This window comes from Nelumbo nucifera, chromosome 8, assembly GCF_055504915.1.
Source record: "Nelumbo nucifera cultivar China Antique chromosome 8, China Antique-T2T, whole genome shotgun sequence".
Classification (NCBI taxonomy): domain Eukaryota; kingdom Viridiplantae; phylum Streptophyta; class Magnoliopsida; order Proteales; family Nelumbonaceae; genus Nelumbo; species Nelumbo nucifera.
Window position 1 is genome coordinate 54,218,661 of NC_142656.1, and position 22,893 is coordinate 54,241,553.

Genomic DNA, 22,893 nt, shown 5'->3' on the forward strand with positions numbered 1-22,893 from the left:
TGGGGCTGACTTCTTATATACCTAAGAGGATTACCATGGAAAACATAAATATATGGGGCAATATTTTATTTGGAATCAATAGCAATAAGACCAGCTCTGTACTTTCTTTTGGTACCCTTCTTTTCCACAAAGTTCCTTTTTATCAATTAAACTATGTGCTTAAAGTTCCTTTGCTTTGATCTCCTTTGAAAGGACCAACATTGAAACTGAGTTGATGAATTGCCATCTTCATTCATGGCCTCTACCTCTCTCTGTAACTCAAGTATTACAACATATGCTAAACTGGTTTTTGCCAAGTGCTGCTCAGATTGATGGTCGTTAGACATTTGTTGTCTGGCTCATCAACTGATTCTACTTGTCTAAAGAGATTCATCTACACAAAGAAAAATTAGTTGTCTCATTCAACCATCCTTTTTATCCTGAGTTTGAGGTAAGCACAATTTATTGGTTGTGTTTCTTTGGTCAGACAAAGTGGTGGATTGGCAATATTTCATGTATGGATTCATAGTGAAACATCTTATTCAGTCTTGCAACTGTAACTTCCCCTTTACTTCATAGGCAACTGACCATTTACTTTTATTTTATAAATAAAAACATGGTTCTCTTGAAATGGCAAAGATGTTAAAATTTCCCCTCGTTGAGTAATTCAAAACAATATTGTGTGTTGTTCAAGTGGACCTAATCCTGTTGTTATGATTCTATGGTAAAAAGAAAAAGATCATATGATTGTTGTGATGTTCTATTACAAGTTTGATATCTTTTTTGTTCCTTTTCTTGTAATCTTATCCAAATCTAGTTGAGTGGGGCAAGGAGACTAAGGGATGCCATAGTACTTGGTTATCAACTACAAAGAGTTCCTGGTAGAGATATTTTCATCCCAGATTGGTATGCACTTGCTGAAAATCAACTTGGTCTTCGCACTGCATCTCCAATTTCTGAAATGAGTCGGACAAGCTCACTTGCAAAGTCGTGAGTCTCTGATTATTCTTTTCATTTTTCTGGATCAGTAACTAAAATTTATTAAGATTATTCTTTTCTCTTTCAGGTTCTCAATGAATATTTATGCTATGAAAATGTTACATGTGTACTTTGTAGTGAACCTTCTTTCTTTTATTTTTCTAGATGCACGGAAGATTTTGAGATTCTTCATGGAGATCTTCATGGTCTTTCAGATACAATGAATTTCTTGAAAAGCTTGGCAGAACTTGATACTATACATGACTCAGGAAAGAATACTGAGAAGCGTCGCATGAGGGAGCGTTTGGCTGCTTCTACGCTTTTTAACTGGGAGGTGTTTCTCTTTTCATGTGGTGGCAATTGAAATTTCCTGTTACAGTATTATTTTATTTATTTTATAAGCAAATAATTGAAATGAATCTATCTCGTTATCTTGTATCTGCACGTGTATCAAAGCATGCTCTATGATTTAAAGCAAGATCTGTCAATATCTTCACAACAATCTAATACATGGTGCTGAAAAATGAACTTCGGAATTCATGTTGATTATATCTTTTCAGTGGAAACCTAGATCTGCTAATGCTATTGCTCATATCCTGCATTTGTTATAGGTTTTGGTGTATGGGGATGTGTTGTTTTGGGTTGGGTCAGATATTTCTGTGCCAATTCCTGTATTTTTACCATGTTCTGGTGTTTGTATTATGACCTTTATTTTTTAAAGGGATGAGATGCTTAATTTTATTTTATTCTTTTCAATGGACCTTTTCTCATCTGAATATGATTTAGCATGCATTGCAACAGGGGTATAATCATACAGTGACATATGTGAACAAGTGGCAGTATATGCATATTATTATTTTGGTTTGTAGTATGATGGTAGTTAAATTTCAGATTTGTTAACTGTATTCCCAGTTTCCCATCTGCGCTGTCTGCCAGGATCTGAATAATAATAGATTTTAATGGAAGGGCCTCTATCTTGTCTTTTTAATCAGAATTTGGTTCTATTTCATACATCAATTTTTTATACTAGCAAGTGTGCACGTGCTTTGCACATGGAAATTTTAGATGACAATGATGATGGTGATAAAGGGTGTCCAAAATTTTTATAATTTTTTATATTTATGTGCATGAAAATAATTCTCCCACTTATTTTTCTTTAATATGCTGGGTAATAATATTAGAGATGTGCCCAAATATTTTAATGAGAAAATGGGATTCAATACCTTAAGTATAAGTTTTAGAGATAGTGAATTGAATGAGGTGAAAAATAGTAGTTCAAATCATATTTTCTGCCCCCACAATCAGAGGGACTAAATACAAAAAATAGGGTATCTTAGTGAAAAAGGCGTTCCACAAGCTCATTCATATTTTTAACATATAGTAGTTTAGATATAGATGTCTTCAAACTTTCTACAAATTTTTATATTTCTATGCATGTAAATATAATTCTTCTTATTTATCACACTTATTTTTGTTAAATGATGAATATGCAATATTAGATATATGCCCAAATGTTTTCTACAAAATTTACGTATCTTTTCTTTTTTGTGTTTTATATTTTTTTATTTTTATTATTTAATTATGAATCAAAGGTTGACACATTTGACTTGAAAGTTGAATTGTTGACCTGTGACCAAATAGTAAAACGATTTCATTTTTTTTGGTTAGGTTTTAAATTTTTTATTTCATTTTCATATTCAATAAGAACTCTTCCTAATAAAATTTTGGCATATGGTAATGTAATCAGAATTTCAATTTCTAAATTTATTTATCTATGAAAGAAAGGGATGGAAAGTGTTGTTCTAAATTCTGCCTTATTTCATGAGATCTAGAAGCACTTTTTCAACCTTTTCTGTCCAAGGGTGTTTCCTTCGCACTTGTTTTGAAGTTGACAAAGAAGGCCTTCCTTATAAGTTGTCACTCAATCAAAATGATGTAACAAATATGAAGCTTTATTTTATCTTCACTGGCTTTTTTAGGTATAACCTTCGCCATGGCATCATAGCTAAGCTCTTCATGCTTCCCACATGAATGAACATCTAGCAAACTTTTTGCTTTATGATCAACAAATGGACTTATGAATTCTTGTTTACTACACTTATTTTTCTTTAATATGCCCAATTTTTTCTACATTTTTTTGTAAATTTTGTATTTATTTCTATTTAAAAATTTATTATTTAATTATGATACCATGGGTTGACCCATTTGGCCCAAATAGTTGAATTGCTTACCCACTACCTGGATGGAAGAATGGTTTCATTTTTGGGTCAGTTAAGAAAACATGGATTTTATATTGTTAAAACTGTTGCATATAGATCTAATTTGTAGGATTTATTAATGAGCAATACCTTAAATATAGGAGTTAATGAGAGAGAATGGGAGTTAATACCTTAGATATAAGATTTATGAGAGGGAATATAAATGAAATGTAAAATAGTAATTCAAATTACACTGAAATGGACTAAAATAAAAAACAGGGGTTTTCTAGTCAACGAAAAGTTCCACACCCTCATTACTACTTTTAATGGTAGTATAGATATTTTTTTTGATCATCATAATGGTAGTATAGATATTACTAATATACTTTTACCTTCTCAAAAAAAAATGCTACATTTTGTTGATTGATTGCATCAAGTTCAGGAGTTAAGCATCTAGAATATGTTAACTATATTTGTTAATTTGTTATTTTTATCATCGCCAACTAAACTTGCCTATCTGGCAATATAGAATGCAAGTATGTGCATGGTATCTCTTCCTCTGTTCTTATCCATAGAATGACTATCTGGAAACCTCCTTCCACATAATCATGCACATCCCCATCTGTATGTAGCTACCAACTTTAAGCCTTGAATGAGACTTAGTAGTTCAGTCTTTAGGGAGTTGCCATACCCAACTGGTCCTGAAAAGCTGGGTAAAATGTTTTACCATTATTGTCTCTAACCGTTTCAATCTACTTGAACCAGGATACCTCCATTCCATTGGTCTTTGATGATTTCTAACAGAAAAACCAGCCATACTTTTCCATCCTTTTAACAGTTCATCAATTGTGACCCAATTAAACTCTTCACATACCAAATCTCGATGTACTATTATTACATGCTGAAGTGTATCAAGGAATAAACACCAAAGCATTTTGTTGCACTGTATAAGACTGCTATTTTTGTAGTTTATGGGGTCTGAGGAAGGTTGGATTAATAAGTTAATCATATGTAAAATCTATGCTGCCTCTAATATGAGATTGTGATAACTTGTCTCTTTGGCTTTGTGAAAATACTGTTGCCATAGTTCTAGTTTTCATTATTGAATTTCTTGTGTTTCAGGAGGATATCTTTGTAGCAAGAGCACCTGGGAGGTTGGATGTAATGGGAGGAATTGCAGATTATTCAGGAAGCCTTGTGTTGCAGGTTAATATGTAACTCTATTTCCCATATTCTCGGTCTATTTTTAGAGATTGCTAGCAAAATGCGATACATTGAATTTAGGATCAGGAATAAATGGGTTGAGCAGCATCTTGGCACAATGTTAATTGAAAATGCACAGGAAACATAATAATAATAATAATAATAATAATAGAAGAAACCTTGTGTGATTAGTGTTGGCCTATATACTTTGTGCTAAAAAAGCCTTGGAGAAGGTTTTTTGTGGTCAATATTTCAGAGTCCAGACTAACATCTTACAACAAGGATGTGTTGGTCCCCCTTCCGCATCATATGATCAAATTAAGCTTTAATGGGTGCAACATGGGCAACCCAGGGAAATCAGGTATGGAAGGTGTGTTTAGAAATCATGTCAAGATTATCTTGGCATTCTTTGGTCCAATAGGTTTTTTTTTTTTTTTTTTTTTTGATAAGTAACTGGAATTTCATTAAAGAAGGAACAAGTACATCAGATGAAACACACACACACACTAAAGATTAAAATGGTAGATGCCTAATCACTAAACAAATTATTCCTGTTAGCTCTAGATTTAGCTAAATCATCTACAATTGAGGTTCACACCCTGGGAATCCAGACTAAAGATACATTCATCAGTTCGGGATCTCTAGCCTCTGTTAAGTAATGTGCCAGCCTCCAAGGTCCACTATCCTTTTTTCTCAACCATTTGATTGTGTTTTATGAATCATCTTCGATGCTTAGACTTGAGATACCCAAGTCTCTAACAATATGAGTACCACGTCACAGCTAGCATCTTAACTTTAGTGGAGTCAGCACTCCCCATTGGGCCACTGAAAGTCCAGCAGATACAGTATGGAAAATAATGGAAGAGGATTTTGTAAGGGCTGAGCTACAAGTGGGTCTTCTAAGTATAGAAAATAATAGAGGATTCTAATGTTGTTATAAACTGGTTAAACAGAAAGGTCATGGAATCCAAGTCACCTAGAAGCCTAGTTCCTTATGGAACTAGGGGAGCAGCATTGGATGCCTTTGTTGTACATATTGAGAAATATTCTGATCCAATTGGGCATGGAAATGTACTGAGGTCCTCTCTGCCAATGTCTTACATTATTGTTCATCTTAGTCCTTAGAGAGTTGAGATTGTGTGTAACTTCCTTGTTGTGACTTGTAATAGGATGGATTATTTATGCTTCTTCTTGTCCTTGGTCCTAGTGGCACCATATGAAATAAGGTCTTTGCCTTTGAGAGAGAATTTCTTGTTCAAATGAATTCCGAGTTTGGCAAGTTTGAAGTAGAAGTAGAATAACTTGGCCAGTAGGGTTGGGCTGGAAGAATGTTTTGTACCAGGTTCCATATTACCTGGTTAGTTTGTATTTAATTCACCTGCTTCTTTGCTATTCAAGCCCATATGTCACCATAGGCATTCATGGTGTACTCTGAGTTTCCTTTTTTGTCCTAGGTAGTCCTGTATTCTGCATCTGTTATTTCCCCCTTGTTAATAAACCCACATTATCTTTGATAAAAAATGTCATTTATAGTACTTTCCTTCTAAAAAAAGTCTTTCTTTTTTAGGAAAAAAACATTTTATATATCTAATTGAGGGATTTCTTTTAACCTTTCTTCCAACATCTTTTCCTTTCCCTAAGGCTGTTTTTGTTCCTTTTTCAAGACACCCCCCTAAAAAAATCACCTTTCAGTTAGCCACAGAATCAGAAATATAGTTGGCATCCTACACATGTAGCCTAACCATGTTACATCTTATCTCTGAAATCATCATCATCATCATCAGCTAAGGCATGTCCTAACTATATGGGGTTGACTACATGAATCACGTTTCAACTTATTTTATGCAAAAGACGAGCTACATATTATCATTCAAATGTTATCCTTAAAAGTTCCCTTTTTTGTCATTTTTTGCCTCAAATATAACAGGAGGGTTGACCCACTTGAATTTTATTACTGCAAAGGAAAATTTCCTTTTGGAAGTTATTAGAATTGATGGAATGCTATGAAGTGGAAGTTGAAATTTCATATTTTTTTATTATCAAGGAACTTCTGAAGACTCCTTGTTTCAGCACATAATCAGCAACATCATTGGAAGGGGGCTCAAGTATAAAATGACCTTTACACAAGTGCCTTTGACATTGTTCATGACATTTCAATATAGAAGGAAATACCATTTTGACTTAGAAGAGTTTGCTTATTTATAATATCTTCATCTGCATGAATGCCTTATTATTCTTATTGGTATTTCCCATCACTAAACAATTCATGTTTTTTGGTGCCTCAGCTTTTAAATAAATTTAGCCACCTTCAAATTATTATGATCAAATCTCATGGAATTCACCTTTGGTAGGTCATGTTATCTCATAAGTATTGTAATGGTTTTGCTAATATGCCTTTTCCCTTAGATGCCTATAAGAGAAGCTTGTCATGTTGCTGTTCAGAGGATTCATCCAAGCAAACAGAAGCTATGGAAACATGCCCAAGCTCGGCGGAATGTAAAAGGGCAAGAATCAACTCCTGTTCTGCAAATTGTATGTAATTCCTGCTCAAACTACTTGCTGTTTGTGTGTCTCAACTTTTGTAGAAAAGATACTTCACTTGTGTTATTTTGCATTTACTTAACTTCTTTTTGAATTAAAATGTTTTCTTTTTGATAAGTAAACAAGAAAGTTTTATTAAAAAGAAAAGGCCATGACATGTACAACAATCCATGGGGAGGTCCGAGGTGCCATCTCCCCTAAACAACAATAACAAATTACAATTAAGCCCAACACAAATGCTCCCTATAAACCCAATTTTCTGCCTCCAGATACTTTAGCCAGTCTATCACCTTTGAGACCCCTTCAATGACCAATTTATCAATATTCATCTGTCTTGCCATCTGTTCCCATTGAAGTGCATGGATATGAACGGAAGATATTGAAACACTTGGATACGTTAGGGAAATGCATACAAATCAGATAAATACATTAATAGGTTATGTAAAGAGAAACATTGCAATCAACACCACCAAGAATCTAAAACATGTAAACATCATTCAATAATTATCATTTATAATTTTCAATTTTTATTAATTTTGTTGGGAAAACTTATTTTTTTTAGTATTTTATATAAATAACAAGTCTACTTTTTCAAATAATAAATATTTGTCATTTTTAACATATAATTTAGATGTAGATTAAAAATCACTTAAGGTAGATAAAATAAATTATTTTTATAACATATTGTTCTTATTAAATTTTTAGGAAAATTAAATATTCAGTTATTTACGTTAGTTTTTATAATTATAATTCTCAATTTTTATTAAAGTTCAAAAACAATCCAAAAGCGTTCAATATATAGTTCCATTAAACTAGGCACCAATATGCTTTCGTATTGGTATGTATCAAATTGTATCTATTGATATGACACGATATGGCTCGATATGGTGGTGTATCCTGCCGATACACATGACTCATGGGATATGTACCCAATCATGACATATCCTATATACATGGCTATGAATACAGACATGACACGCTCGACATTGGGAGTATTGTATCGATACTTTAAACCTTGGTAATACCATCTTCATCTTTTACTTTCGGCCTTCTCCCCCCTCCTTGTTAACTCTTCATCAACCTCCCTTCACTCTTCATCAATAATTTCTTCCCTCCTCCTTCCTTCCATACCTCACCCCCTTTCACAACTACCTTCTTTTTGTTATATTCTTCCCTTCTACTCTTTTCAAAGTGCTCAATTGCCTTTTTCACCACCCCTTCCCCCCTAGAAAGAAAAGGCTGAGAGACATCCCAATCACCACCTGTTTGTCCACTAGTTAATCAATACCCACTTTCCCCTTCTTAGTGTTATCTTCCCCTGTAGCCTCTTCAAATTCGAGTCCCACAGTCTCCTCTCTCCCCCCCCCCCCTCCATTTTTTCCTCTTTGTGCTCCTCCTACTCATCCATTTCTCTACTTTTAACCCCAACCCCTATAGCTCCCTTCTACTCTTGTGATTTGTCTATCAACATTCTCCATATTGTTTTAGGTATCCCTTACCTCTCTTCAAGATGTTCTTGCCCTTGACCTATCTATTCATCTTTGGCTAAATTATTAATTGATTAACCTCTCTACTATAGTGCGGTGAGATCCACTCTCGGTACTCATGGTTTTTGTCCTTGCTTCAAACCCCCCTTATAGCACTTCTTCTCCAACCTTTATGTTTCCAAGTTGTATCTCTTCCAAATGACATGAATTAGATGGAGAATCCCTTACCTTCCCTCCTTCTATAACCATAACTTTCCTACCATTTTCATACTTTGAAGTAACCTAGACCTTTTCATTCTTTGCTTCTTCTTCCTCCCTTCAATCTCTTCTGGTAAAATGGAGCCTCACCTCCTCCCCTCGACCACTCTACTCATCTTTGGCTAAATAATTAATCGATTGACCTCTCTACTCTATTGTGGTGAGATCCACTCTCAGTACTCATGGTTTTTGTCCTTGCTTTAAACCCCCCTAATAGCACTTCTTCTCCATCCTTTATCTTTCCAAGTTGTTGTAACTCTTCCAAACGACATGAATTAGATGGAGAATCCCTTATCTTCCCTCCTATAACCATAATTTTCCCGCCATTTTTATACTTTGAAATAACCCAGACCCTATCATTCTTTGCTTCTCCTTCCCCCTTCGATCTCTTCTGGTAAAATAGAGCTCCCCATTTCCAAAAATTCTCTTTTCCACTCAAAATCACCTTCTTCAGCTCCCTCCCCCACCCCTCCCCAAAAAAAAAAAAAACTTTATGCTTCACCAATTATTTGTCTTCCCTCAGATGACTCACTCATACCTACTCTGGCCACGTCTTCATCTTTTCCCATTAAGACTTCTGCCTCATCATATCCTTCTTTCAAGCATCCCTTCAACTTCCCACCCCCTTCCATCTCCTCCTCTATGCTACACCCAGATGATTCTTCGATTTCCTTCGCCCCAGCTCTTTCTTCGTCAAACACTTCATCTTCAACCTTTCTTCCTTCATTCAAAACTTCCAAATCCACCTTCACAAAGGTTCCATCACCTCCTTCAACTACTATTCTCAACTCATACCTCTCCCCTGCGAATTCAAGTTTCAGCTTGGTCAAAATTGCAGAGGCATCCATGACTTCAACTAAATTTTCCCACCATATCAAGCTTCTCCCAAGTTCTGCTTTTATCATCTAAATTCAAAAATCTGCCACAGCGCTTGGCCACTTGCCAATCTCCCCGAAGGTCAAAATGTTCCAAGCATGCAATGGGATGCCTACCACTCATTTTCTTTTGCTTGTTGATATCTCTCCAACCAGCGGGAACCACCAATCCAGCCTCAAGTCAAACTCTCCTCTTTAATTTTTCTGTTTCCTTAACCCACTCTGCAAACTGTCTATTGTGAAATCAATGAATGGCCCTCTTTCATTAAGAAAGCCCTGGATGTGTTGCATTCAATCATAAAAGCGTTGGAGAAACCCGACAATATTAAAGGAATATTTTTCTTTGTGTGGGGAAAAAACTTTGTAATGAGATTCTTCCAAAATTATTTGAGAGAGAGAGAGAGGTCTCATCAATATGTTAGAGATATAAAATTTTGGATCTCATCAATGGAAATGAAAAACAAGTGTTTTGTTTTTTAGTCGCTTATTCTTTTGGTAGTTGATTAATGGTAATCATTGAAGGTCTGATGCATTGGTGTTCTATGATTTCTTGAAAACTTGGAGGGACTGTATTATAAAATTCTTCGGGGGCTGTACTGTGATATCTCTAGTCTTTCGATGCTTGCCCTTCTAGATCAGCAAGTAGATATACTGGGGTTCTTTTGCTTTCTTTCTTTCTTTTTTGTGGTGGGGGGCAGTGGCCTCTTCTCACATTGTGGCTTCAGCTTTGCTGACAGCAAAACAGGAATAGTAGAATCTCTTGTTGGCCCAGTTCACTTGACAGGGTTGATTTTATTCTGTCAGATCTGAGATAAATAGAATAGAAAATCAAATTTGAAGCCTTAATTTCCATATATTCTTTTTATATACACATTTGCAAGCATACGTAGCCAAATTTTTTTTACTTGGTTCAAATGATGTTGATCTTTACCAAGCCTGAAGCATTCCATGCCAATAACAATCAAGGCCTAGCTAGTTTGATTGGCTTCCATCCAGGTCAAGTAATAGACTTCAACAGATTGGAATTTAATTACTAATACCCACATTACTTGCCTAAAAAAATAATTATCTCTATATGTATGGAATATGGATCATCACCATAATCTAAGTCTTATTCCCATTATATGCACGGATTTGGAAATCTATATGTATATGTATATATGCATGTGGCTGTAACATACATTTATGTATATACGGTAGGTTTATTTTATAGTTTTTATTCATATCTTCAGTATTTTCTAGTCGTCCATGTAGGACTTTACACGTTCTTAATGCTGTTCAATAATATAAAAAGTCATAACTCCGTGGTATTCTCGATTGATTCCTGTCCTGAGTTATTGTTGTCTTTTTTTCTTTTCAACTGTTTTTGTCCATTTCAGGTATCATATGGGTCTGAATTAAGTAACCGTGGACCAACCTTTGACATGGACTTATCTGATTTCATGGATGGTGATAATCCAATTTCATACGAAGAGGCAAACAAATACTTTGCCAAAGATCCTTCACAAAAGTGGGTCAATCTTCTTAATAGGAAATATGTTGCTTATTTGCAAATTTGTGACTACTAATTGTTGATATACTTTCTATTTTAGGTGGGCATCATATGTTGCTGGTACAATCCTTGTTTTAATGACTGAGTTGGGTATACGTTTCAATGACAGCATCAGCATACTGGTATGCTTGTCTAACATATTTATCTCTCACGCTTTTTGTCTGTTATTTTTCTGTTTCACTCAATTTAAGTTGACTTAATGGGAATTTAGCCTACAAGTTGTCATACACATCTGATCCTTGAAAAGTAATATTGCATATGGATTACTTAAAAAGCAATAGATTCCCAAGATTCCAGATAACCAGGACCAATATCACGAAATGGACTTTTCTTAAAGGATTTTTTTTCTTCTATTAAGTATATAATATTTTTTATCAGTATTAAGTATAACAACCAATGTTATACAATGGTATGTGGACATAATGAAGGTCATATAACAACCAATTTTGGATCACTTTAGGAAGAGACATCAGAGGTTCCAGTTATAATGGGACTTCACTAAGGCTGAGCAGTAAGTTCCTATTTGCTTGTATTTGTATTAGACATGGATGATTTTTTTTGGTAGGTGTCATGGATGAATTGACAAAACAAAACATATGCAATACAAATTTAGTAATAGTGGAAAGATTCACAAAGAAATTGGCTTTTTGGAAGAGAGGTTACATCTCCTTCAGTGGTACAATCATTTTGATTAAGTGGCCCTTTCCAATCTTCCTACCTACTTTTCTGTTTTTAAGGCCTTGATGTTGGTAGTTAAAAAGGATGGAAAAACAATCATGAGTGGTTTCTTGTGGGAATTGGGGATTCTAGAAAATATCATATTGTTAACTAGGATGTGGTTGGTAAAAGTGAGGAAGAAAGTAGGTTAGGGATTGTGAGGATCAATCTCAAAAACATCTCTCTTCTAGGGAAGTGGTTGTGGAGATACCCTGTAGACTTTGACAAACTTTGGCATGAGGTAATTAAGAGCATACACAGAGTCTCCCTGAATGATTGGGATTTGGGATGCTAGCTTAAATGCTAGATCCACTCTCTTTTCTCATTGGAAAGCCATCTCTGTTGTGCTTCTTTTTTTGCAATTTTTGAGGTATAATACTTGTAAAGGGCACACATTCTTTTATGTGAAGAGATTTGGTGGGGAGACATTCCTCTTAAAGATAAAGTCTTTCTCCACCTCAATGTAATAGAACATTGCTGTACTCACTTGGTTCAGGGGTTAGAGTGGGATTTAGGACTCAGAAGAGGGATAAGGGATTCTGAAATGCAAGAAGTATCTTTGGCCATAGAATTTTTTTGTCACTAAGAGATTTTATTAATATAATGAAAGAGTTTGGTATAACAGTTTAAAATTTTCCATACACCCAAGTAAAAAAAGTGTTCACACTAGTGCCCAAAATAGTTGATTTCTATTCACCCCTTGTTTTGCTATTGCATCCGCCATCACATTTGCAGTTCTTTTAACCCACATGTAGGAGGTGTTTAAATCCCTCAATAGGAAATTTATCTCCCTCAAATTATGTCACCAAGTGACACGGCATAAGCCTCTTTCCCCAGTGATGATCAACTTAGAATCCCCATTTACTTCCAGTTGGTTAAAGCCATATTATTTTGCTAATCACAGACCTTGCAGCAGGCCATTAATTCAGCTCTAGTCTCCCACTCCATAGGACCTGGAGGTACATGGCTACCACCCTTCCCGATGAATCTTTGAAGACCCCCCCCCCCAAGTTTAACTTTATCATGTTGCTTGGAGGAGACCTCCATTCCATGAAGAACCTATCTTTTTCTTTGGAGGATTGTCCCACTTCAGCCCACTTCCTTAATATATCATTCACTGTGAAATCTTGGAAAGTGTCCATAATTTTTACCCAATGTGCTACTTTAATCTTTATATATTCTACTATGTCCTCCTTGGATCTTCTTGTTTCATTGAAAATTCTCCCATTCTTTTTTCCCATATAGTCTACATCACTTCTGCTCTCACTGCCTTCCATATAATTCTTCTTCTTTTCTTCAGCTGGCTTAGGAAGTTTGGTTTAAAGAGATTTATCGCATCTTGTGGCTGGACCCACCTGCACCCAAATAGAGAACAAAAGTATTTCCGTACAAAAGGGCAGGAAAGTAGTAAATGGGAAAAAGGTCCACCACTAGCTTTGCAAAGGAAACGCAAATGGGGAGAGAGGCACATGTTTGGCTTTCTCTTTTGTAGCAAATCACAGGAATTTGTCTTTCCTAGGAAGATTTCCTAGCACAGGGCTGCACTTTGGGTGGATGCCCACTTAAGGGCAGACTTGTAATTTATGTTATCTTAGTAAGATTAATAAAGACTAGAGTGGAGAAAGAGGATGTTATCGAACTCCTTCTCTTCTCCCTTCTTCATTGTTCCTTCTTCTTCTTCTCTTCCTCTTCTGCTATAATCTGAAATATTTTTACTATTTTTTATTGGTCTGAATCATATCTGTTTTCATCCATGAATTTGCTGAAAGGGGTTTCTCTCTGAATCTGGTTCTTATAATTGGGTGTGGACCCTAAATCCCTAAACCCCCAAGCTTCCTACACGTGTGCCTCTTTCTTTCAAGCTTTAGATCACTTTCATTTCTCAATGAGCAGTGCCTGTAAGTCCATTTGGTCAGCTCCAAACTCCAGTTTCTCCCAAACCAGAGCATTTTTTTGGGGAGGTTTTTATTGGTAAAATTAACACTTTTGATATACTGCAAAAAAAAAAAATACATTGGTGTTGCCTCTCAACTCATGTTTGTGTTCTTTGATTAGAGAATGGGAGTTGCCCCATCACTTGATAATCCTCTGCAAGTATTTGGAGTTGTTTCTTTGTTTTGTTTTCCTATAGGTGGAATCTTCCATTGAGCTGGAAGGAATCTTTGGCCCAAGCTTCTATGATCCATCAAAGAAAAGAGGAAAGATTTTTTGGAGATGCATGAGGGCTGCTATCCTGGAGAGGAATAACAGAATATAAGATATTCAATGAATAAACAGAATGACCCCAAAACAATCATTCAGAATATCAAGTTCAAGATGGTTCACTGGGTCAAAACCTTTGAAACTTTCAAAGACTTCTTCTGATGATATCCTTCAAAATTGGCAGCAAATAGCAGTTTCTTCCTCATATTCAATGACAGCTTGGAGGTGCCTGTGGAGCCCACCACAACTTAATTGGATCAAATTGAACTTTTATGGGTGTAGTAGAGGCAATCTGGGTCCCTCAGCAGGTATTTTGTGAGATTTCAGAAATGAAGAGGGTCTATACTTGCAAAATATTCAGGTCCACTAAGCGAGGGTGACTCAATTACAGCAGAGATAATTGAAATCCTAACAGGGTTAAGTCAGGCCAAATCTGCCAACTTTAGAAATATTTTAATTGAAGTTGAAAAGTGGTAAGACAGGGGTATGGAGATTTAGATATGCTCTCAAAGAGATATAGATCCTGATTATTGAATTGGATTGCTCACTTACGTAGACTCTTAGATCTGCAAATGTGTTGGCTGATGGCCTAGCCAAGATTGGGGTTAATAGGAATGATCTATATTGGGGGGTGGTTATTCTGCTGTAATCTGCCTTATAATTATATTGTAATTATTGGCTAGCTAGCTGAGGCTAGCGTACTAGATCTTATGTTTGTAATATGCTTTTTTCATTAATGAAATCCACCTTCACTTGCTGATCAAAATAATAAGAGTGGAAATCAGAGAAAGGGGCACAAGCCAACAATGGCATGGGTTGTGGTGAGAAATGACTTAAGGGCCCATAATTTTAACAATGGACATGGCCTGTAAGGTACTCTCTTTTCTGAGATCTGTCTTTTCTCTAAGATGGTTTTTCTATAGCATAGATTTCAAGGCACCAAGGCAACCCTAGGCGACAGGAGAGCGGTTAGTCGCCTAGTCACTTAGACGCCTACCCAGGTGTTGCCTAGTGTTTCAAATGTAACCTTGCTTTTCCTAGTGTTTCAAGGTTTGTGTATCAGAAATAACCCTTCTCTTCCTAATGTTTCAAGGTTTGTTTCTAAAAAATAATCATCACCTAGGAAAATAAGGGGCTGAACCATTGTTTTTGTCATAGAAAAAAAGAAGAAAAATCATAAAAATAAGGAAAAGGAAGGGCAAAGCACCTGTTTTGTCTCAGAAAAGAGAAATAAAAAACCCTCAAAAATGATGAAGGAGAATAAGGGGTAAAGCCCCTGCTCTTGTCTCAAAAAAAGAAGGCAAGAAAAAAAGATAAAAAATGATGATGATGATCATGCCCCAAGGGAAAAGTTTCCCTTCCATGACTCCACGAGAGAGCCAAGGGAAAAGTTTCCCTTCCATGCCCCAAGAACAAGATCCTACAAGTATGAGGTACTTTTGGTTACTGACATATCTGCAGTGTCTTGACTCAGGTAAAACCTTCTAAAGGGGTTTCTAGTTTCCATAGAGATAAAGTTCTCAGATAAAATAAAATTCCAAAAAGTAAATAAATGTGCCAAGGGGGTGCTTGGCACACTTGCACTGTATTTCATTCTTTTGCACAAGTTAATAAAGAGCTATCTCAAGCCAATAGAAAAAAAATATTCCCTATAGAAACAAACAAGTTGACAAACTAAAAGCGTAGGAATTTGATTTCCTTTCCCCTGCATTCTGTAAGTAGTCATCTTGTGTTTCCAATGTAGCCCTAAAGTCTGCAGGTTCATCTCACTTTTCCTTTTAGTTTTTCTAAGTCAAGCTGTATCTACTACATTTTTAGCAAGCATTTGGACCTAATATGCTGTTTATCTATTCAATCTGTTTTATACTGGTTTTCCTAATTTTTGTAGTGTTAAGAACTGGTAATTATTAGATTACTGGTTTTGATTTGTTCACCCATCAAGAGTTCAAGACAATTATAGGTATATATATCATTATATCATTAATATTGTCATCTGTTTGATGTTAAATAATGAATTTTTAGGTATCCTCCGCAGTCCCAGAAGGAAAAGGTGTATCATCTTCTGCAGCAGTGGAGGTTGCTAGCATGTCTGCAATAGCTGCTGCTCATGGTTACTATATTTACCTTCTTATTTCTACCTGAAAATTTTGTTATCAATTTTATTTTTCTTGGGTTATATTTTATGTGGATTTGCAAGTTATACCCATTCTCAGCAGTTGATATTTCTTTCATAGTTCAATTAGAACTCAGCCTAGCACTTATGGAAATGCTAATCATGTTTCAATTTAGATTTTGTGGTAAAAAATCTCCTATTAAATCTGATCTCTAATTAATAGAATCATCTTTAATTTCCTAATACATCTTATTGTTAATATCAGTACCCTTATTCTCCTTCCCTTTTCCATCTAAAGGCAATTAAATCTCATTCTTTGTTCTAAAATATCAGCTTCATATCACAAGTGAAAAAAAGAACCAATCAGTAAACAAGTTGTCATTTTCACTAGTATATTACTGGTTTGTAAAAGTAGATTAGATTTAGCGCAAGAAGAGGATGTACAAAAAGAGAAAATTTATGAGGGAAAAGAAGAGGTGGTATGTTCAATGTTTTCAACCTGTCATTGACACAGGCGGTCGAACCGTTTGAACCGTCACCCGGTCAGGATTTTGAGTCTGGTTCTGTTACGACCCACTAGACGATCAAAAAACCGTTGACTTGGTCAAGAACCACTTGACCCAGCCGGTTCGACTGTTGACTCGTTTGACCCGGTGACCGGGTCACGGGTTTCACACTCAATGCATACAAGACTTTTGGAGGCCATAACTTTGCACTCTGATGTCCAATTGGGGTATTTTTTTATTTTGGGTAACTTTTCGAGATCTATGTGTCCCAAGGGGCCAAGGGTGCCTTGCCCCTCTATTTTTGCAAAAAAAAAAGCCTTTTTTGGCCTCCAATTGCAGCCTTTAATATTTTTATAAATAAAAAATTAAAAACTGAATTAAAAAACATATTTTAAATATAAAATAATACATATTAACATATCTAAAATATATTTATACATTATTTACTGCTAACATATATATTTATACACATATATATACATATAGACATATATGTATATATATAAATACATATGTGCTGACATGGCTGGTCTGAACTGTTCTGCTCAGCCGGTCGAACCAGTGACCTGCGACCCGGAGGCAAAAATGATTCGGCCTAGATACTATCAAAAGCTTTCAGTACAAGTTGAAGTAAGATATAATATATGCATTACAGATTTAGTGGAATCATTGTAATAATCATGGTGAAACCAAGCTTTTTGAGTTGGATATGTCTCAACCTAATCACTTCTAGTACATTGGATCAACCATGCATAAACAAGGAGAAATTTAAGGGGCATGGCATTACCCATAGAAGTAGGGCAGAGTGACTGAAGTGGAGGGGTTCATCTGGTTTGCTGTGTGATCGGAATAATACCTATGAGACTAAATATATGGAACAAAGAAGAATTATATGTTGCCTCAATTGATGACAAGATGAGGCAAAGTTAGCTGAAATTGTTTTTGTCATGTGCATAGATGACCAAAGACAGCCCCAATTAGATGGAGCAACTTGGTGCAAGTAAAATACTCTATAAGTGCACATGGGCTGGTATTAGAAATGACACATAAGAATTTATAATTTGATGACAAGATGAGGAAAAGTCAGCTGAAATTGTTTGTCATGTGCATAGATGACCAATTACAGCCCCAATTAGATGGAGCAACTTGGTGCAAGTAAAACACTCTATAAGTGCACATGGGCTGGTATTAGAAATGACACATAAGAATTTATAATTTGACAGAAATATGGTTCTTGATAGAGCAGAATGATGGTATAGGATTCATGTAACTGACCCCAAATAGTTGGGTTTAAATCTGAACCAAGTTGGCTTGAGATTAATCTAGCTTTGCAATCTGAAAATTCCAGTCCAAGGAAACTTACAAAATTCAGGTTACATCTAGAATCTAAGAATTTTACTGTCCCAGCATGTGGTATTTGGACTATCTTTAAGAATAATCAGCAGTTTTAAAACAATGAGGGTGAGAGAGTTACCTTTTGGCTTTGCAATTATCATGGATATAGTTGTTGTTTAAGGAAGATTTGGCGATACTTATTCTGCCACATAGTATGACTGTTCAAGCATTCTATGTAATATGAGTATTGAACTAAACATGATTTTACATCAAGAGAACATCCATTAAGATATTTTGGACCCTAATGGATTAAAGACTCATTCCTGTTCCCTTGGCAAACAGTTTCATTCATCATTTTATTTGTTGTTGATAAACTTCACTTATTATGGAATTGAACCATTAAGTATCTAGATCCTCCAGTTTATATATGTTTATCTTGTCATACCCTTCTAAAGAAATTATTAGATATTATAAGGCCTCATTCTATTATTTAAATCCCTATTTATTTTGTAGTTTGCGTTGTAAATCATGTTATGTTAATGTTCTTGTCATCCTCTGCATCATGCCACTTAGACCGAGTTTAAATTTGATATTTAATGAGATAATTCAAAACGTTGCACCCTAGAACAATGTTATTGTTGCTATAAATGTTGTTGGTTTACAAACTCTTCTATGCAGAATTTATATGGATCATATTCACGATTATTTTCAAGGAAAATAATCCTTGAAACTGAGTTGACCTAATTATGATATGATTCAATATTTGGAGCTTGACTCTGGAAATGTCTGCAAGTTTTGAAGATGGCTTTATGATCAGATAGGGAATTATGTTGGCATTATAAATTCTCGACTTATTTCATACCTAAGGGGCACAAAATATTTTGTAGATGCCATGGCTAAAATTAGTATTGGTACAAATTTGAAAGTGTAACTAATTTAGCATATAAATTGAAAAGATACCTGTATAATCAGCTAATGTGGAATTCTAGGAATTCTATATGCAAACATGTGAAATCCATATTAACAACCTCATGATGTACTATTTTACAGAAGAAAAATGAGTTTGCCCATTCTTTTCTTGCAGGACTGGACATCAACCCAAGAGATCTTGCTTTGCTTTGTCAAAAGGCATGGCCATATGCACTGCCTTTTAGTTATGCTCTTTTACATTTTGAAAAGAAAAAGATGGCTACATGTATAAGATTGTCCATACTTATGATAATAAACATTTGACAGGTTGAGAATCATATTGTTGGAGCTCCATGTGGTGTGATGGACCAGATGACATCAGCATGTGGTGAAGCTAACAAACTTCTTGCAATGATATGCCAGGTATGCATTTTTAGTGTGCAAAAAGAAGTTGTTTTACATGTTTTCTAGCTTCATAGTTTTCTTTGATCCTCTGCAGCCTGCTGAAGTAATAGGACTTGTGAACATCCCCACTCATATAAGATTCTGGGGTATTGATTCAGGAATAAGACACAGGTATTAGCTCATCATATGGTGCTTTTTTATCACAATCTTCCATTGTTGGAAATCATAGATTAAGTATAAACCTCATGGGAAAACTTTTTTTTATCTCATCCTCTATTGAGAGATTTGTTACATCATTCTTTTTCTTCTCTCGTGGCATTGTCCCTCCCTGCTCTGAAGCTTTGTTCATTAAGTGTTTTTCTATGCCTCTATTTTATTTCATAAGCAGAAGTTACATGGGCTTTGGTTTTACTACTACTAAAAGAACTTAACTAAGAATCATTGTGACTAATTGGGGTTTCATGTCTTTAAAGGTTAGACCGGTGTTTTTGTATGAATTTCCAACCTGAAAGAACTCTCATCCTTTATCTGGGCTTGGGACAAAGGCTAGTACAATGACAATAGATTCACCAATTTTAAAAAAATTAATAATGAAAAAATTATGACAGTAGTCATTTATCAAAAAAAATTATGACAGTAGTTATTCACCAATTTTAATAAAATTCTTCTGTTATTACCAAAAAATGACCATAGTTACAACTTACAAATAGTCTCCCTTTTTTATTTTTATTTTAATATTATTTTCATGGACTTTATCCCCACATAGACATATTCTTCACATTAGGGTTGCCACAGGTAAAGCTTAGACTAGAGGTAGCAGAGAGCTGGATGGTTGAGAGATGGAAGGTTTTCAGTTTCGTAGGGATTCAAAGGCCATGGAGTGGTGTATTTGTCTCTTATTTTGTAGTGAAAAGGTCAAGGCCAATATTATGATCCTTAAAATATATGTGGGTTGAACCCCATTATAGATGTTTTGAGCTTCTCGTTGGGGTTGGAATAGCTCTCTATTTAAGGCTATTGGAGGCATGTAGGGATTTCATTTATATGGTTTAATGGTGTGTGACATAGGATAAACTAGTCTTTTTCTTACAGATATAGATCAATGGTGTGCCTTTTTTTCTTCTTTTTTTTGGGTGGGGGTGGGAGATTGGAATTGGCAACTGTTAAATTTTGTACAGTCCCTGAAAGCAACACACCATAATTGGCAAGTGTTATATATGTAGCCAATCCCATATAGTTGTAATAAACTTGGATAACGATGATAATGGTGATGATTTGCAACTGTTAAATTTTATTAATATTATGAAAAAGAAAGATGGATGCTTCATCCCTAGAATGTAGACTAGCAGCAGCTTCTACCTAGCCTCTTAACAGTAAGCAACTACATTCATATATTGAGCAGTTTCCCTTGGAACAACTGATCCTTGTTCACACCTTGTTTGTCCATTGCATCAACTGAACTATTTTCTGAGCTTTGCACCCATGAAATTGTTGTTTCCATTTCCATGCCTAAGGATCTTATCTCTCGCAGTATGTTGGTACTGCCATGACCCTTGATTTTTGTTGTTAATTAGTATCACAACCATCTAGAGTCCCCTTCCACCATTATGTTTCTCAAACTAATATATTTTCACAGCTTAACAAGCCCTTCCTGTTGGCCCTGAGTATATATATAGCTAACATGACCCTATAGCAATCCTAAACACACCACCTATGATTGAAGGTCTAGGGGTGAGGTTTGTTGTAAAACATTTTCGACATCTTGTGCTTAGGAATTTTGGGTGTTTGTGAATCCTTGATCAACTAAAGAGAGAACATTATTTTCCTGAGGATCTAGGGGTGAGGTTGTGAAAATTTGGGTGTTTTGACTCCTAGATCCTCTGTTGGCCATTGTGCATCTAGGTTTGATGAGGTTGTGAGCAGTTCTTCGCTCCAACTAAAGAGAGAACATTATTTTCCTGAGGATCTAGGTGTAACCATGTTAGCTTTTTGTCTTAGGGTGCTCTCTTCTGTTGTTTCTGCTGCGTGTCTCAAACATCTTAGGCTATGTGTGTGTGTGTTTGGAATGGTATGAGGCCAAGAAAGGGGAAGACTCTGGAGGAGAGTGTTTTACTCAAGAATTTAAGATCATCAGGTTGGTGCACTTAAATTTTTGGAGGGTTGTGAGGCATCAATTATGTCTATTGATGAGATGGTGACCTAAGCCAGATGAATTGGTTTCTTCATGGGGGGCGGGGGGGATATAAGAGGTGGAAGATTGGATTAAGAGGGGCTTCCTAGGGATGGATGGGGTGGAAAAAAGCTTAATTTCCTGTCTATTCTTTGGGAGAATTAATTGTCTCGTGATCTTCTATGCATATTGTTAGTCTGGGTAAGAACTACTTTGGCCTGGAATTTATGGATGGGCATTTGGTTTCTTGGGGGTATTTGGTTTCATGGACTTAATTTTACTATTTATATATTTTTTCCATGAGATTTACTGCTCATTCATGTTAACCTACTCCACTCTTGTTTTGATATTTAATGTTACATACCAACAAAAAATAACTCTTATTGTTCCTTCAACTATTATTTGTTCTAGTTTGTTGTTCTTTATTGTGTTGAATTTTGCTAGGTTTGTCTTGAAAAGCATATTTGATTTTTGATTCTGTTCCCATGTCCATGCCATCCTGATAACAAGTGTAAGATGTGGGCACAGAATCTGAATCTGATCTCAGATTCCAGCAAATAGATACTAGTATGACTTTTAAATGCCATAAGGCCTATTTTGTTAGGTTGACTTTTGTCCTGAATTTGTATTATTCTATATCATTGATCCTTCTTTTATTCCAGCTTAATTATTTGATTGGCATTATTTGCAGTATTGGTGGCACAGACTATGGATCTGTGAGAATTGGCACCTTCATGGGTCGAAAGATGATAAAATCTATTGCATCTTCACTGTTATCCCACGCATTATCAAGTGCTAATTCTCAGAAGCATATGGATGGGATAATTTCTGATGACTTGGAAGAGGACGATGGTGAACTTCTTGAAGATGAATCTTCATTAGACTACTTGTGCAACCTGTCTCCTCACAGGTTTTCACAAAGTTCTTCTGGCATATTTAGAAAGTCCTAGATTGGCATCAAACAGATTAATAGATCATGCATTATATTTTTATATGTTTTGCTTTTGTTTATATTTTTACTGTTTTGTGTAAAAACAGTACGAGTCAGTCATATCATTCCTGTTTGTATATGGTTGAGATTCAGACATATCATGTTATTATTTAATAAGGTAGGATACTTTTCTGATTTCTTTATCTCCTAACACAGATATGAGTCAGTCTATGCAAAGAGACTTCCTGAGTCTATGCTTGGTGGGGCATTCCTAGAGAAGTACACTGATCACAATGATTCAGTAACAGTGATTGACCATAAGCACAACTATGGAGTGAAAGCAGCTGCTCAACATCCTATATATGAAAATTTCCGTGTCAAGGTTAGTTATTATTGCTTTGTTTCTTACTTTCTTCCTCTTGGTGTATGTGAAAAGCTGAGTTTTTTCAGGACCCTGAATTAGACATATAATTGGAAGAGGGGATGAGGAAACTAGCAAGTATACCTACACTTTTAAGAACATTTGGAGAATAG

General features: G+C 35.5%; 1 protein-coding gene across 1 annotated transcript in view; it reads left to right on the forward strand.

Annotated features, from left to right (window-relative positions):
- The window catches only part of LOC104601626 (L-arabinokinase-like), a 51,825-nt gene that overhangs the window by 18,288 nt on the left and 10,644 nt on the right, over positions 1–22,893 (forward strand). The window contains exons 16-27 of the mRNA XM_010265039.3: positions 797–969; positions 1,123–1,291; positions 4,278–4,361; positions 6,765–6,890; positions 10,899–11,029; positions 11,112–11,193; positions 16,013–16,100; positions 19,029–19,072; positions 19,181–19,276; positions 19,353–19,429; positions 22,120–22,338; positions 22,576–22,741. Of these exons, the coding sequence (XP_010263341.1) occupies positions 797–969; positions 1,123–1,291; positions 4,278–4,361; positions 6,765–6,890; positions 10,899–11,029; positions 11,112–11,193; positions 16,013–16,100; positions 19,029–19,072; positions 19,181–19,276; positions 19,353–19,429; positions 22,120–22,338; positions 22,576–22,741 (1,455 nt within the window). The remainder of the gene's footprint in view (positions 1–796; positions 970–1,122; positions 1,292–4,277; positions 4,362–6,764; positions 6,891–10,898; positions 11,030–11,111; positions 11,194–16,012; positions 16,101–19,028; positions 19,073–19,180; positions 19,277–19,352; positions 19,430–22,119; positions 22,339–22,575; positions 22,742–22,893) is intronic.